Consider the following 13,153-nt stretch of genomic DNA (forward strand, 5'->3'; position numbering starts at 1 on the left):
ATCCGACACCTGGTGAAATACGCCATGTATTTTTTATCCGTGGATTTACATAAATAACCATCCACTAAGCACATATACACATGGGTGTGTAAACCGAAAGAGACTGCATAGGAAAATTAAAATATAACTTTTACACTGAATTTAGATCCTACGTATCTATTCGAGCAAAGCAAACATCATCCAAGAATTATTGTCAATGCCCTTTTCCTTTGACCAAACCCGAACCATACGTGTGGTGCGACAACCAAGAATTCGTGCATGCATATAACCGAACGCTCGCTTACTTTAGAAACAAAATTCATAAACACTTGTTAGCTATTACTATAGGAAAGATCAAAATCAAAATAACACGCGTCTTCAAATGGCTATTAATCCACCTATTACGACCGGATTGAGCAACATAGCAATAAGCAAAACGAACATGAATTACTAGTAATTAGGACTATTAACCAACCTATTGCAAAAACTTTCTCTTCCTCTTCATCTTAGGTTTCGGTTTCTCAGTGGGGAAGAAAATGCTATCTATATACGGAATTGGATAGTCAAAAATCCCAACAGTGTCCTTTTCAAATTCATCAAACCTCTTCTCAGAAGGGATGTAGATTAGTAATACACGACGAAGAAGACCTCTTTTCCAAACTACAATCTTATCTCCGACGAAACATAATGGCTGAAAAGCCCAAATTGACATCCCCACATTTTCAACAGTTATCAACTCCTTCCAAGAATGACCATCGATGCCCTTTTCCTTTGTCCAAATTTGAATCCTGGACTCGTCCATACCATTGTAATACAAGCACAAGCATCCCTTCAATTCGACCGCGTACGTAAATTTTTGGTTGGCATCGGCAATATTTTCCGGCATGTGCAAAATCTTGAACTCGTCATCTCTCGGATCAAAATACACTAATTCTATTTGTGTGGCGTTGTCGTTACCCCAAACCCAATAGCTAGCCCCATCAACACAGACTCCGATGTTATTATAACTGAGGTTTACACCTAAACCGGTGTATTTAACATCGTATTTTTTTTTCAACATGATCCAGGATTTGTTCTTACAAGAATAAACCGAGTAGTAGTTCGAATCAGCAATAACAACCTTAAAATCGTCGGTGGCTGGATCGCGGCAAAGCCCAAAAGCTGGTTCCGGACAGCTGTACTTGTGCCAAAGGTTTTTTGACGTTCGAGTGGATGGATTCCACAACGCAAACCTCATGTATGTAGCGTCGGTTAAGAGAATCACGCCATCACAAAAGCATAGTTCATGCCACCTGGCATAGCGGGATTCTATTCTTTGTAAAGTCTGGATTTTTTTATCTCCCAATTTAACCACGGGAATAGGATAAGTGTTGGGACATAGAAAAAGGTTGTCGGAGTTTGAGTGTTTGGATTGTCGGATATGATTTTGGACGAATACAGGATCGGCGATCATCGTATTCCATGATTTCGAAACTGATTTGAATCTAAGGAGAGACTTAGCCCGTAACCTCGAAAGAATATTTCTATGATTTCCGGTGGAAGATATGATGTATTGTGGGCCATGGTTTTGGAATTTGGAATTTTGGTTTCGGCCATGGCAGATTTAGGTTTAATTTAAGGGTTGAAGGTAGAAGCCGAAGGGTTTTAATGGAAGTTTTTCAAATATTGCAATTAGGTCCTATATTTTATATTAGGTTTAATTTGGGCACTGGTCAGTTTGGTTGCTCTGGTTTGTGTTCAGTGTTCACATTCATGAATCCACTTTCGATTCAGAAACACAAATTGACCCTTAAATCCACTACAAACTCATTTTCGAAAATAAAAGAAAAAAAGAAAAAAAAAACTTTAATTATTTTGATTGGGGAAGAAAAGACTCCGTATACGGAAAAAATCCGCATCCGGAAAGCACACTATCGTCAACTTCTTCAAATGTCTTCTCAGAAGGGTTGTAGACGACTAACTTTGAATCTTTCCATACAATTAAAATCTTATTCCCGACAAAATGTAGTAGTGGCTCGAAACAAGAAGCCCGCGTCTGCACATTCTCAATAGTCATCAACTCCTTCCAAGTACTATTGCCAGAGCCCTTTCCCTTTATCCAGATTTGAACATTCGTCATGCCTCTACCAATGCAACACATGCACAAGCTGTCTCTCAAGCAAATCAAGTCGATCATCTTGCCCGTAAAGTTAACATTTTTCGGTTTCCGCAAAACCTTCAACTCGTCGTCATCTTTCGTATCGAAATATAAAATATGCGTTCCGTCGCTACTCCAACGATTAACCCAATAGACAACCCCGTCGACACAAACTCCGGAACCAATCTGTACTAAACCAATATCTTGAATTCGTCGCTTCCTCGTCCACGCTTTGTCCTTGCACGAATAAACCGCGCAGTGGTCCCTGCATATAACAACTACCTTGAAATCGTCAACGGTTCGATCGTGATAAAGCCCGTAGCTCATTGGATAACAACAATGCGCATACGGGAACTCAAACTTTGCGGTTTGTCGAGTGGATGGATTCCACAACGTTAATTTATTGTAAGAGATGTCGGATAAAAGTAGCACACCGTCGCAGAAGGCCAAGAAATTATCCCAGGCACAGGGGCATTCTAGTAATTCTACGGTTCGGAACTTCCGGTCTTCGAATTTAACCAAAGAAAAAAACCCTTTAGAGTTTGGATTCTCTTGCATGAAAAGATTATGTGGGTTCGAATGTTTCGATATCTGGAGATGATTCTTGACGAACGCGGGATCGGAGATCATAGTATTCCATGACTTGGAAACTGATTTGAATCGGAGAAGAGATTTAACCGGTAATTTTGGCACAATGATTTCTATCATTTCGAGTGGAAGGTGAACTGATTCTTCTTGTTCTGCAGCCATGGTTTTATTTTACCTCTTGTAATTGGCGGTGTGGTTATGGAATTATGGCACGTTTAACTTATTGATGAATGGAATACAAATTCTAATCATTTGGGTAGGATCTTATTAAATTGCTGTGTTGAAAGCTTCAAAACTTGTTAGGCTTTCCTCATAAATTGGCTATAGAAGTGTGGAAATTAAATCGGAGTCAAAATGGTTGGAAATGACTTTTTCAAAAGTTTTTCTTTTTTTTTTTTCAGAAGTAAAAATGGGTTCTAATTTTTGTTCCAAGAAAATTGGAATGTAATAATTTCAAAAAATTATATTTTTTGTCCCTATACTTTACCTACTTTTTCAAAACTGTCTCGAAACATTTTAAAGTTACAATATTAGTCCTTAATTATGCTACTTTTTGACACAATTGGTCCGCCGTTTATTTTTGCAGTTAAGTTGGATGGGAAATGGCATGTGCCTCTCACATGCCTTCAATTTAGAATACCAAACGAAAATGGACTTTTAACAACACGCACTGCATCTTGTAAAGTTTGAATTTACTTGACCATTCGGTATTTATATCTAACAATTATAATAAAATTTATTAGTGATATCGGTAATAGCATCATCATTTATACAAATTTAATAATAAAAACTCATACAAAAAAAAACTGTAAAAACTTAATAGTCATAATATGAAATTGATCATTAAATAAACGAGGAAAGAAAAATTCTAGAAAATAGGTCGGAAAATATAATAATAATTATTAGGGAAAATTACAGTTTATGTCTCTAAACTTTACCACTAAAATGATTTATGTCATCAAATATTTCAATCCATGAAATATGTCCCTCAACTTGCCACTTTTGATCACTTTATGTTCTGCCGTTAACTTAGGCAGCTAACTTCGACGGAAATAGCACGCGTGGCTCACATAACGTCTACGTGGCTGTTAAATGTGATGTGAAATAATATATTGAATATTAAATGTCGACATGGCACACGAATATATTAATTCCCTTTAACTGACTCTCCGAAATTACCAATTAACAGTTTTATTCCCATAAACCCTAATTTTTCCACACTTCACAATTTCGGAGAGTCAGTTAAAGGGAATTAATATATTCGTGTGCCATGTCGACATTTAATATTCAATATATTATTTCACATCACATTTAACAGCCACGTAGACGTCACGTTAGCCACACGTGCTATTTCCTTCGAAGTTAGCTGCCGACGTTAACGGCAAAACATAAAGTGATCAAAAGTGGCAAGTTAAAGGACATATTTCGTGGATTGAAATATTTGAGGACATAAATCATTTTAGTGGTAAGGTTTAGGGACATAAACTGTAATTTCCCTAATTATTATTATTATTAAATATATATAGTTGTAGTGGATTAGGATTTTCATATAAAATATATTTGATTTTCATCTATCCATATTTTAATACTAATATATAAATCTTGGACTCTTAGTTATTTCAAATAATATTGGAAGGTACTTCATAGAAACTCCGTATTAGATTATTCATAATCATAATTAATTAAAATAATATAATGGTAATCAATCCCACATCGAAAAAGGAACGAAAACTAATCTACTTCATATTCAAAAATCTCAAAATAATCTGTCGCCGGGTTCACTAGCGAGAACCTGTGACCTAAGCAGGGGCATTAAGGCGACGGAAGGTTGTAGATATGGCAGGCTTTCTCCGGCATAATCCAGCACCACCCCAGGCCACTGTGGTCTGGTGTTCCTACACGGCGGCGAAATTTGTTAAACAGCCGGTTCTGGTGCCGGCTGTTGTGCAAGTGGCGGTGAATACCGCCACTTGGCGGTCTGGAGAGTTTCTTCTCAGGGCTGCAAAATTGCAAAATTGTTAAAACGGCCGGTTCTGGGGTTGGTGAATACCGCCACTTGGCGGTCTGGAGAGTTTCTTCTCAGGGCTGCAAAATTGCAAAATTGTTAAAACGGCCGGTTCTGGGGTTGGTGAATACCGCCACTTGGCGGTCTGGAGAGTTTCTTCTCAGGGCTGCAAAATTGCAAAATTGTTAAAACGGCCGGTTCTGGGGTTGGTGAATACCGCCACTTGGCGGTCTGGAGAGTTTCTTCTCAGGGCTGCAAAATTGCAAAATTGTTAAAACGGCCGGTTCTGGGGTTGACCCCAAAGGTTAGGTGACTTTTTACCTCTCACCAAGCCATTTGAGCTCGCCAGCTCGCCTTAGCTCATTGAAGTACTTTGTGCATTTATTTCTCATTCATCCCATATTGAATTTGAGTAATTAAACACACTACAATTATCTTATTTATTGAGGTGAACACCTCAATTTTCCAACACTCTCTTATGCATCAAATCCCAAATTATCAACATAGAAATTGCGAGCTTGAGCTCATTTTCTTTTCTTTTTAAAAACCTAGACTAAACCCCGTGTTTGTCTTTCTTCAAAACCCATTCAGTTTTAAAGTTTTCCAGCAAAACCCAATTCAATGATTGAAATCATCCCTTATTTTATTTTCGTTCTAAAAAATAGAAGAGGAGAAGAATCAAGATTTTAGCGACATGCTCGTTTCTGAAGTCCTCGAAATCCCTGAATTTTCCGCGCAAATTTTGTTGTGGTAGGCTTTGTCTTCGCTCCATAAATCTCTCGTTGGTCCCCGTCGACTTCACCACCGGCATGGTTGGTATCGCCAATCCAGTGCTCTGCAAGCCTTCTAAGGGCTTTTTTGGTAGTTGGTTTGTGTTGATTGGCCTTCCTTCGACGCGGCGTTGTTTTGTTGCCGTTGTGTTTTTTTGATTTTTGTCAACCTCGTTTTGCTCCATTTCTCAGCTAATGTAACCATGGTGCAAGATTGTCATTTATCTTTATACACACACTCTCACACACACATATATATATATATATATATATATATATATATATATATATATATATATATATATATATATATATGAGGGTAAAAATGTAAAAATAATTTATTTGGTGAAAGTCAACTTGCCATGTCAGCACATCACAAACTGATTGGAAACGGAGGGCCGTTTTGTTTTGTTGTTCAGGGTTGTTGGTGCAAATCCTATAATTCAGGAATGCAAACTATAAATATTTTCCGTTCTATTACACGAGATCAAGATTAGTAAAAATATAAAATTATGAAACCCTAAGAAAACTCTAGCCCATTTCGGTAATCAATAGTTGGGCCATTAGCTACGTCCGTTACATCTCTCTTGCAAGGATCATTAACACATACTGAATCGTGTGTGTGTATATATATATATATATATATATATATATATATATATATATATATGCACACAACACCAAAACTCCGCCGCCCCTACAAACTCTAAAAACACCATGGCTCTTCCGATCGAGATCACAGAAATTATCCTTTCAAAATTATCTGTTAAACCTCTTCTCCGATTCAAAACAGTTTGCAAGTCATGGAATATTCTGATTTCAGATCCTGTGTTCGTCCGTAAACATCATATCCGACAGCTTCAATCTAGGGGTTCGGAGAATCTTTTTCTTGTGAAGAATTCAGAGGTGAATTCACAAGGGTTTTCATTGGTTAAATTGGAGAAAGGTCGAAAAATCCAAACTTTACAACAAGTGTTCGGCCCTTATTTGTGGGCGACTGTCTTATGCTTTTGCGAAGGGCTGATACTCATATGCGATCTTTCGAAAGATAATTTTGCGTTGTGGAATCCATCCACTCGAACTCACACAATTTTTAAGGCCACGTTTTACTGCGGTGACGCGGCTTTTGGGATTTGCCATGATCCGATCACCGATGATTTTAAGGTGGTTATCGCGAAATCTTACGATTACTCGGTTTATTCTTGTAACAACAAATCATGGACAATGCTGGAAAAAAAGTATGAAACTAAGTACAATGATTACAGTGTATCGTACGAATTGGGGGTCTGTGTTGACGGGACTAGCTATTGGGCTTCGGAGCGCAAGCCACAGATAGTGTATTATGATCCCAGAGACGACAAGTTCAAGATTTTGCACATGCCCGAAAATGTAGATTACGACAAATCGATTTACTTGGTTAATTTGAGTGGGTTTTTGTGTCTTTATTACGAAGGTAGAGACAAGAATACGATCGTGATTTGGACAAAGGAAAAGGGAATCGACATTCATTCTTGGAACAAGTTGATGACTATTGAGAATGTGGAGGAGCAACTTCGGTGGTTTGAGCCGAAATGGTTGCTCGGAAACAAGATTGTGATTCGGATAAAAGAAACGAATCATAGCGGTAGATTAGTAGTCTACAGTCCTCTTAAGAAGAGGTTTCAAGAATTTAAAGACACAAAGATGGTTTTCGGGTGGCTTGGGTTTGTTTCGTATATGGATACTCTGTTCTTCCCCGTTGAGAAATCGGGTCGAATCATAACTGGTGAATTTGGTTTTCCCATTGAGAAATCGATACCGGAGAGGAAGAGAAAGAGGAAGAGAAAATGTATACAATAGAGTATTGATTTACTTTGCTTGAATAGATACATATTTAGTCTCTATTTGCATATCTTTTCTTAGGATCTAAATTCGGCGTAACATATTTTACTTTTGCATCGATTAATGTTTTGCTCGTCATTACTTGTTTATTTTTTTTTAATTTAGCCATTTCAGTTTGATATGCCTATTTGGGCCAACCCAATGGGCCTACAATTTCTTTATCTAATGGGCCACGAACCCAATATTTAAGACCACTATCACCGAGGCCCAATCACCTTCAAGTAAGGTTTGGGCCCGACAATCTCAACTAAGCTATAAATAAAGGTATGAACTCAATCCTTAAGGTACGCTCTATTATCCAAATAATACTAGGGGTCATATTCTCCCAACTATTTCCACTATCCGCACGTCTAACTTGAGCGTCGGAGGGGTTTCCGCCGGATCAACCCCCGGCCTAGTTCACGTGTTCTTTGTTCGCAGGTATCTCAGGGCCATCTAGCACGTGAGCAGTGACCCACTTTGCTTTCCCAGCTCCCTCAATTCAACTATCTAAGGTGATCTATTTTTAGCATCATCACAGTTATTTTTTATGAGAGAGCTGAGCATGGTTACCGTCGTTCCAGTTGCAATCGCGGTTGCGAACGGACTCAAAATGTGAAAAATAGTTATTTTTTCTCTGAAAAGCTCTGTTTTTAATGTGGGGAAGATACTTTCTTGGATTTTCACGGGTTGTTGATGGGTTTTGAATAATGAGATTGAATCTGAGCTCCAAACCGATCTGAATTTCGTCGAAGAAAATGTTGGAGTGGTGAGGCGAAGCGGAGGCTGAGGATATGGATGGAGGTGAGGCCGAAGAGAGTGTTTGCCGGAAGGAGCTGCGATGAGCTATGTTCAGTGTATTTTCGGAAAATTTCAATTCAGTCCCCGACTTAAGGAAGAAGTGGGTCTTTCTGAAACTTCAAGGGACTGAATTGAAAAAAGTTGAAAACTTTATTTGGGCCTTATTTATGAAATTTATAATTTAAAGGGTATTTGGGTCTTTCACATAAAAATGGAACCCAAGTTGGATATTTGGCGAGTGTTCACACAACCAGCTCTAGGGGCCTTACTGTCATCGACTATGCAACACAGAGGTATGTTCTAATTGATTTGACATAGGGGTTTTTTAGTATTACAGATTATACAGGGGTTTCTATGCAATAACTCATTGTTATTGTCATATATTTAAATAATTATTTTTTACACTTTTAAAATATTTTCCTCGTAGCCCATGGATCGGGGTTCTTTTTGCAAAAAAAACACCCCTGTGTAATCTCGAATAGTTGAAAAAATCCTTGTGTTAAAAGTATTAGCACAAAACCCCCTATGAAAAACAATCAAAGCCAAAAAGGACCCTATGAGCTTGATGTGTTATACACCCGCGCTTTGTGCGACTATGGGGGTCTGATTTTGGAACTGGAAAGACCTAAATAATCTTGAAATCAATTTTTTCGAAATTTATAAATTTATCCATTATTTTTCATAAGCTCAAAATAAAGTTTTCAGAATTTTCAATTCAATCCCTAATAATTTCAGAAAAGCCCTCTCTCCAAATGGCATAGGATCAATTACAATGTTCACAATTTCTCAAAACCTCATCTTCTTTCTCCCTCTCCCTCTTCCTCCTCGCCAAAAAAAAAAAGAAGGAAATAATATCGAGCAGTTCATCTTCATAAACAACCCGTTTGCAAAAGAAGAAATACCAACAAAAGTTGCACTTCACGATGGAACCTTGTGTGTATGAGAGAGAGAGAGAGAGAGAGAGAGAGAGAGAGAGAGAGAGAGAGAGAGAGAGAGAGAGAGAGAGAGAGAGAGAGAGAGAGAGAGAGAGAGAGAGAGAGAGAGAGAGAGAGAGAGAGAGAGAGAGAGAGAGAGAGAGAGAGAGAGAGAGAGAGAGAGGGGCCCGATCCACCATGGATGATTCATCCGGCACGGATGATGCCGCCTCCAAACCTACCGCTGTCGAAGAGATGAGAAGAATAGTGTGGCGATATGTTATATAAGTTCCCCAATAAAATCACCAAAAAACCCAGCACAACAGACACACACACGCACAAAAGGTAATAAAATCCAAAATCTTGATTCACAAGAGATCTGGAAGAACCCATTAAACATAAAGTATAATTTTTTTTTTGGGTGGGAAGCCAGGTTTTGCGGCCGTGGTGGTGAGGTGGTGATGATGTGGCGGAGGAGGGCTCGATGGACGAATTGGGTTGGGGAAGGAGATGATGGCCGTGAGTGATAATTTTTCTTCTTTCTCTTTAGAGTTTTGTAATTATATTCATTTTGCATTTTATTTATTTATATTTGAAACATAAATTATTAAAATATATAAGGGTTAATTTAGTCATTTGTATAAGTCAACTGCTAATTTTGAAATAAGGGACAGTGTTCTTTGTCAAAAATAATATAGGGTGGCCTATGCTAATAGTTTTAACGTGGGGGGCTTTTTATGCATTCAAGATTACACAAGGGTTCCATGCAATTAGCTCCATGGAGGGTTCATTGCACCAAAAGGCGAAATCCCTCGCCCCCAGGGCCCCCATCCCTTGGCCCGACAAGGATTGATGGAGGAATGTAAATCATGGTAACTCAACGGCCCGTTAAGGTAGCGGACCCGGACCTGGTGCCCACAAGGAACCAATCTCATTGAAGTTGAAATTCCCACACTGCGGCTGCCAGGATTCGATCCTAGGACCTTGCACCAACTTACCACCTCCGGAACCAGTTGAGCTACACCCATGCGGGCCCATGGAGGGTTCATTGTTTAGGGTTACGAAATATATATATACACACACACTACATTCTGCAACATCGATACACAGCTCCAAAAACCACGCCGCTACAAACTCCAAAAACACCATGGCTCTTCCGATCGAGATCATAGAAATTGTGCTGTTAAAATTATCAGTTAAACCTCTTCTCCGATTCAAATCAGTTTGCAAGTCAAAACAAAGTGAGATCAGCGGTCAAAATTGAATAGTTTGTAAAGTTTGGGTCAAATTGAGGTTAGATTTAATTAAAGGGTGAAATTGGAGCATATTAAAATGTGAGGGGCGATTTTAGTCTTTTACAAATCTCTGGACCATGTGTGAAATTTTTTTATAAAAGAATTTATTGTCGTACCTCTTTACAAATAAATACGATTAATGGACTTATTTGTAAGGTGTCATATTTATAATACATGAAGTTGATTAGTCTTTCGATAAAACAATGGGTGCTAATAAATTCAGTAAACTCTTTACCAACTATATAATTTACGTCTACTTGGTTCAATTATTGCAACACAGAAAATAATTCTAATAAGTAATAACTGCTTACCGCATGAAGTATATATAATTGACTATACAAGCCTGGCATATCTATCACTAGAAAAATAATTCCAATAATTGCTTCCCACGAAAAGTATATAATTAACAATACAAGCCTGGCATATCACATGATTCACGTCTATTTAGGCCCCGTTTGGTTGCCAAGATAAGCCATGATTAACTAAATAGTTGGACTTAATTTGATGTTTGGTATCCTCAATAACTTGCCGGGTCGACCCGCCAAAATTATATAATCATGGCTTATCTTGGCTTATCTTGCCTTTTAATGAGTTTTTTTTGTTGGACCTTTCAAGCTCCAATAAAATAATTGGGTCTCATTAGATTATTTAATCTTATCTTGACTAATCTTATCTTGTCAACCAAACGGGGCCTTAATGTTTTAATTGTCGAAACTCATAGAAAATAATTCAGACGATTGTTTACTTTACTCATGAGCTGTATGCTTACAAATTACGTAACATGGTTCTTTTCAAGTTATTCTAAAAACAATTGAACCTAAATTAAAATCTCTCCAATTAAAATTCGTAAAGTTACAATATTTTTGTTTTCTCTAATAAACTTATAAACAAAGTAACAATTGTGGAAATGCGCGATCACGATTCCGACCATAAAATTATAAACGACATAACAATCTTAACAATGGCAACCAAAATCACCGGGATGCAAAGAATGTTCGATATTAATACAATCATATATTTGTTCCTAGAGTATCTGTGAATAAGATCATAGAGCGAGTTTCGTAAATGGATACAATCAAGTTAATTAGTGTTTCGGACCAATTTTTGGATGAGTGGCTGCATATACCGAATAGTTCACATCGGCGGTTAAGTGTCTGAGAAGATGTTGTACATCCGGACGTAGGCTTTGAATTGCTCTTTCAATAAGAGCAAGGACTTCAGCTCTCGGTTTGCTGCTTGCTTGAGTAGGGGCTGACGGCTATTTTTTATACCAATTTTTTTCTCACTTCAATATCAGTTAAAAGACCACATTTTAATTTAATTTTTTTTTTCAAATATTTTCTTAGTTTAATACCACAAAATACGAAAATATCCCTTACTCACAAAATACAATTTATGCAAACAAAAAAACTTTATTTTATCATTTTAAGACCAAAAGAAAGAAAAGACAAAACAAACTCCGCTTCCCACCCACACCCCCAAACCCGTTTAGAAACTCTACCCACCATCACCATTGTCGCCGCACGGTGCCACTGCCGCTCAACCGCCACTCCTCCTTGCTCCACCCGCTCCAGCGCCGCCTTCACCCGAAACCCGGACGCCATTATTGGCTTTCAACTAAGCTTTGTTTTTTTTTTTTTTTTTTTTTTTTTGTCTTAGATTTTGTTCGGAATGTTGTATGGGTACTTAGAATTTGGTATAGTTTTGAGCATTGATTGATTATTATTTGTGTATGAATGCTTCTAATTTGGTCGTTGTTATCATTAACTTTAATTGATGTTCATCATGTCAAATTCCAACGTGTCATTGGAATTTTCGCCACATGTGTGTGGTTTCATTTGGGAAAAAACGACTGGAGCATGTCTTTTGGTTCAGAAAATAATGACATGTTGTTGTCGTTTTTTCCCATGTGGCAAAAATATATTGTTTCAATTCATTTTTTAGTTTATTGTGTATTAACTTTTTATTTGTTTATTGTTTGTTGTGGAAGGACCTCCTCAAGAACTTCCTGAAGGACCTTCTCATCGTGTACCGTCGACCACTTCCCACCTACCTAAAGAGGAAAGACATTGTCGTGAAGAGCAAGAATGAGGTGTACACGGTCCACTACAAGAAAAAATGTTTCTAGGGACGATTTGTTATGGTTGCTAAACGCAAGATAATGGTCGCTGAAACTTATAACGACCAAATTAGGCTTGGTCACTTGTGGTCACAACAGGGTGGCTACTAAAAGTATTAGTGACAAGAAAATTAATTGGACGCTAAAAGATGAGATTTAGCGGCGAACTAATATTGGTCACTAAAAGTATAATTATTAACAACCAGTTTTTGACTCGCTAATGTAAATTTTATGGTGGCAATAATATCAACATGGTTGCTATAGCAACATATATAGTGGCCATATAATTTTGGTCGCTAAATGATATATACGTATAGTGACCATATTTTATTGTTGCTATAGGATATATATTTGGCCACCAAATTTTTTGGTTGCTACATAATATACATATAGTGACGGTATATGTTGGTTTATAAATAATATATCTGTTGGTTGCTAAAATATATACACATAGTGACCATATTATTGGTTGCAATAGTTTTTACATGGTTTCGACAATTATTAAATTTACTGACCAATTCAGACCAATAATTAATTGGTTGCATTAATCATTAATGTTTATTTGCAACAGTGGCTGTAAAAAAAAATTAAAATAAAACTAAAGATTTCAAATTAACATATTACCAATAAAATGTGAATATTATAATTTCAATCTTTCATACTAAATACAAATAATAAATCAATC

General features: G+C 37.4%; 3 protein-coding genes across 3 annotated transcripts; 1 reads left to right on the forward strand and 2 right to left on the reverse strand.

Moving 5' to 3' along the window:
* Positions 1-454: 454 nt before the first annotated feature.
* On the reverse strand, positions 455-1,432 carry LOC105954366 (putative F-box protein At5g47300). The gene has a single exon (XM_012978035.2). The coding sequence runs from the start codon at positions 1,430-1,432 to the stop codon at positions 455-457; it is 978 nt and encodes a 325-aa protein (XP_012833489.2).
* Positions 1,433-1,734: 302 nt separating this feature from the next.
* Positions 1,735-2,964, reverse strand: LOC105954365 (F-box/kelch-repeat protein At3g23880). The gene has a single exon (XM_012978034.2). The coding sequence runs from the start codon at positions 2,864-2,866 to the stop codon at positions 1,829-1,831; it is 1,038 nt and encodes a 345-aa protein (XP_012833488.2). The 5' UTR covers positions 2,867-2,964; the 3' UTR covers positions 1,735-1,828.
* Positions 2,965-6,196: 3,232 nt separating this feature from the next.
* On the forward strand, positions 6,197-7,318 carry LOC105961175 (F-box/LRR-repeat/kelch-repeat protein At1g09650-like). Its single transcript, XM_012985417.1, has one exon. The coding sequence runs from the start codon at positions 6,197-6,199 to the stop codon at positions 7,316-7,318; it is 1,122 nt and encodes a 373-aa protein (XP_012840871.1).
* Positions 7,319-13,153: the final 5,835 nt, after the last annotated feature.

The sequence above is a fragment of the Erythranthe guttata genome, chromosome 12 (assembly GCF_056151865.1).
Source record: "Erythranthe guttata isolate IM_541 chromosome 12, IM_541, whole genome shotgun sequence".
In the NCBI taxonomy this organism is placed as follows: domain Eukaryota; kingdom Viridiplantae; phylum Streptophyta; class Magnoliopsida; order Lamiales; family Phrymaceae; genus Erythranthe; species Erythranthe guttata.

Excerpts from the sequence above, each read along its gene's own strand:
- LOC105954366 (XM_012978035.2), bottom strand. The coding sequence starts at position 1,432 with ATGATCGCCGATCCTGTATTCGTCCAAAATCATATCCGACAATCCAAA.
- LOC105954365 (XM_012978034.2), bottom strand. The coding sequence starts at position 2,866 with ATGGCTGCAGAACAAGAAGAATCAGTTCACCTTCCACTCGAAATGATA.
- LOC105961175 (XM_012985417.1), top strand. The coding sequence starts at position 6,197 with ATGGCTCTTCCGATCGAGATCACAGAAATTATCCTTTCAAAATTATCT.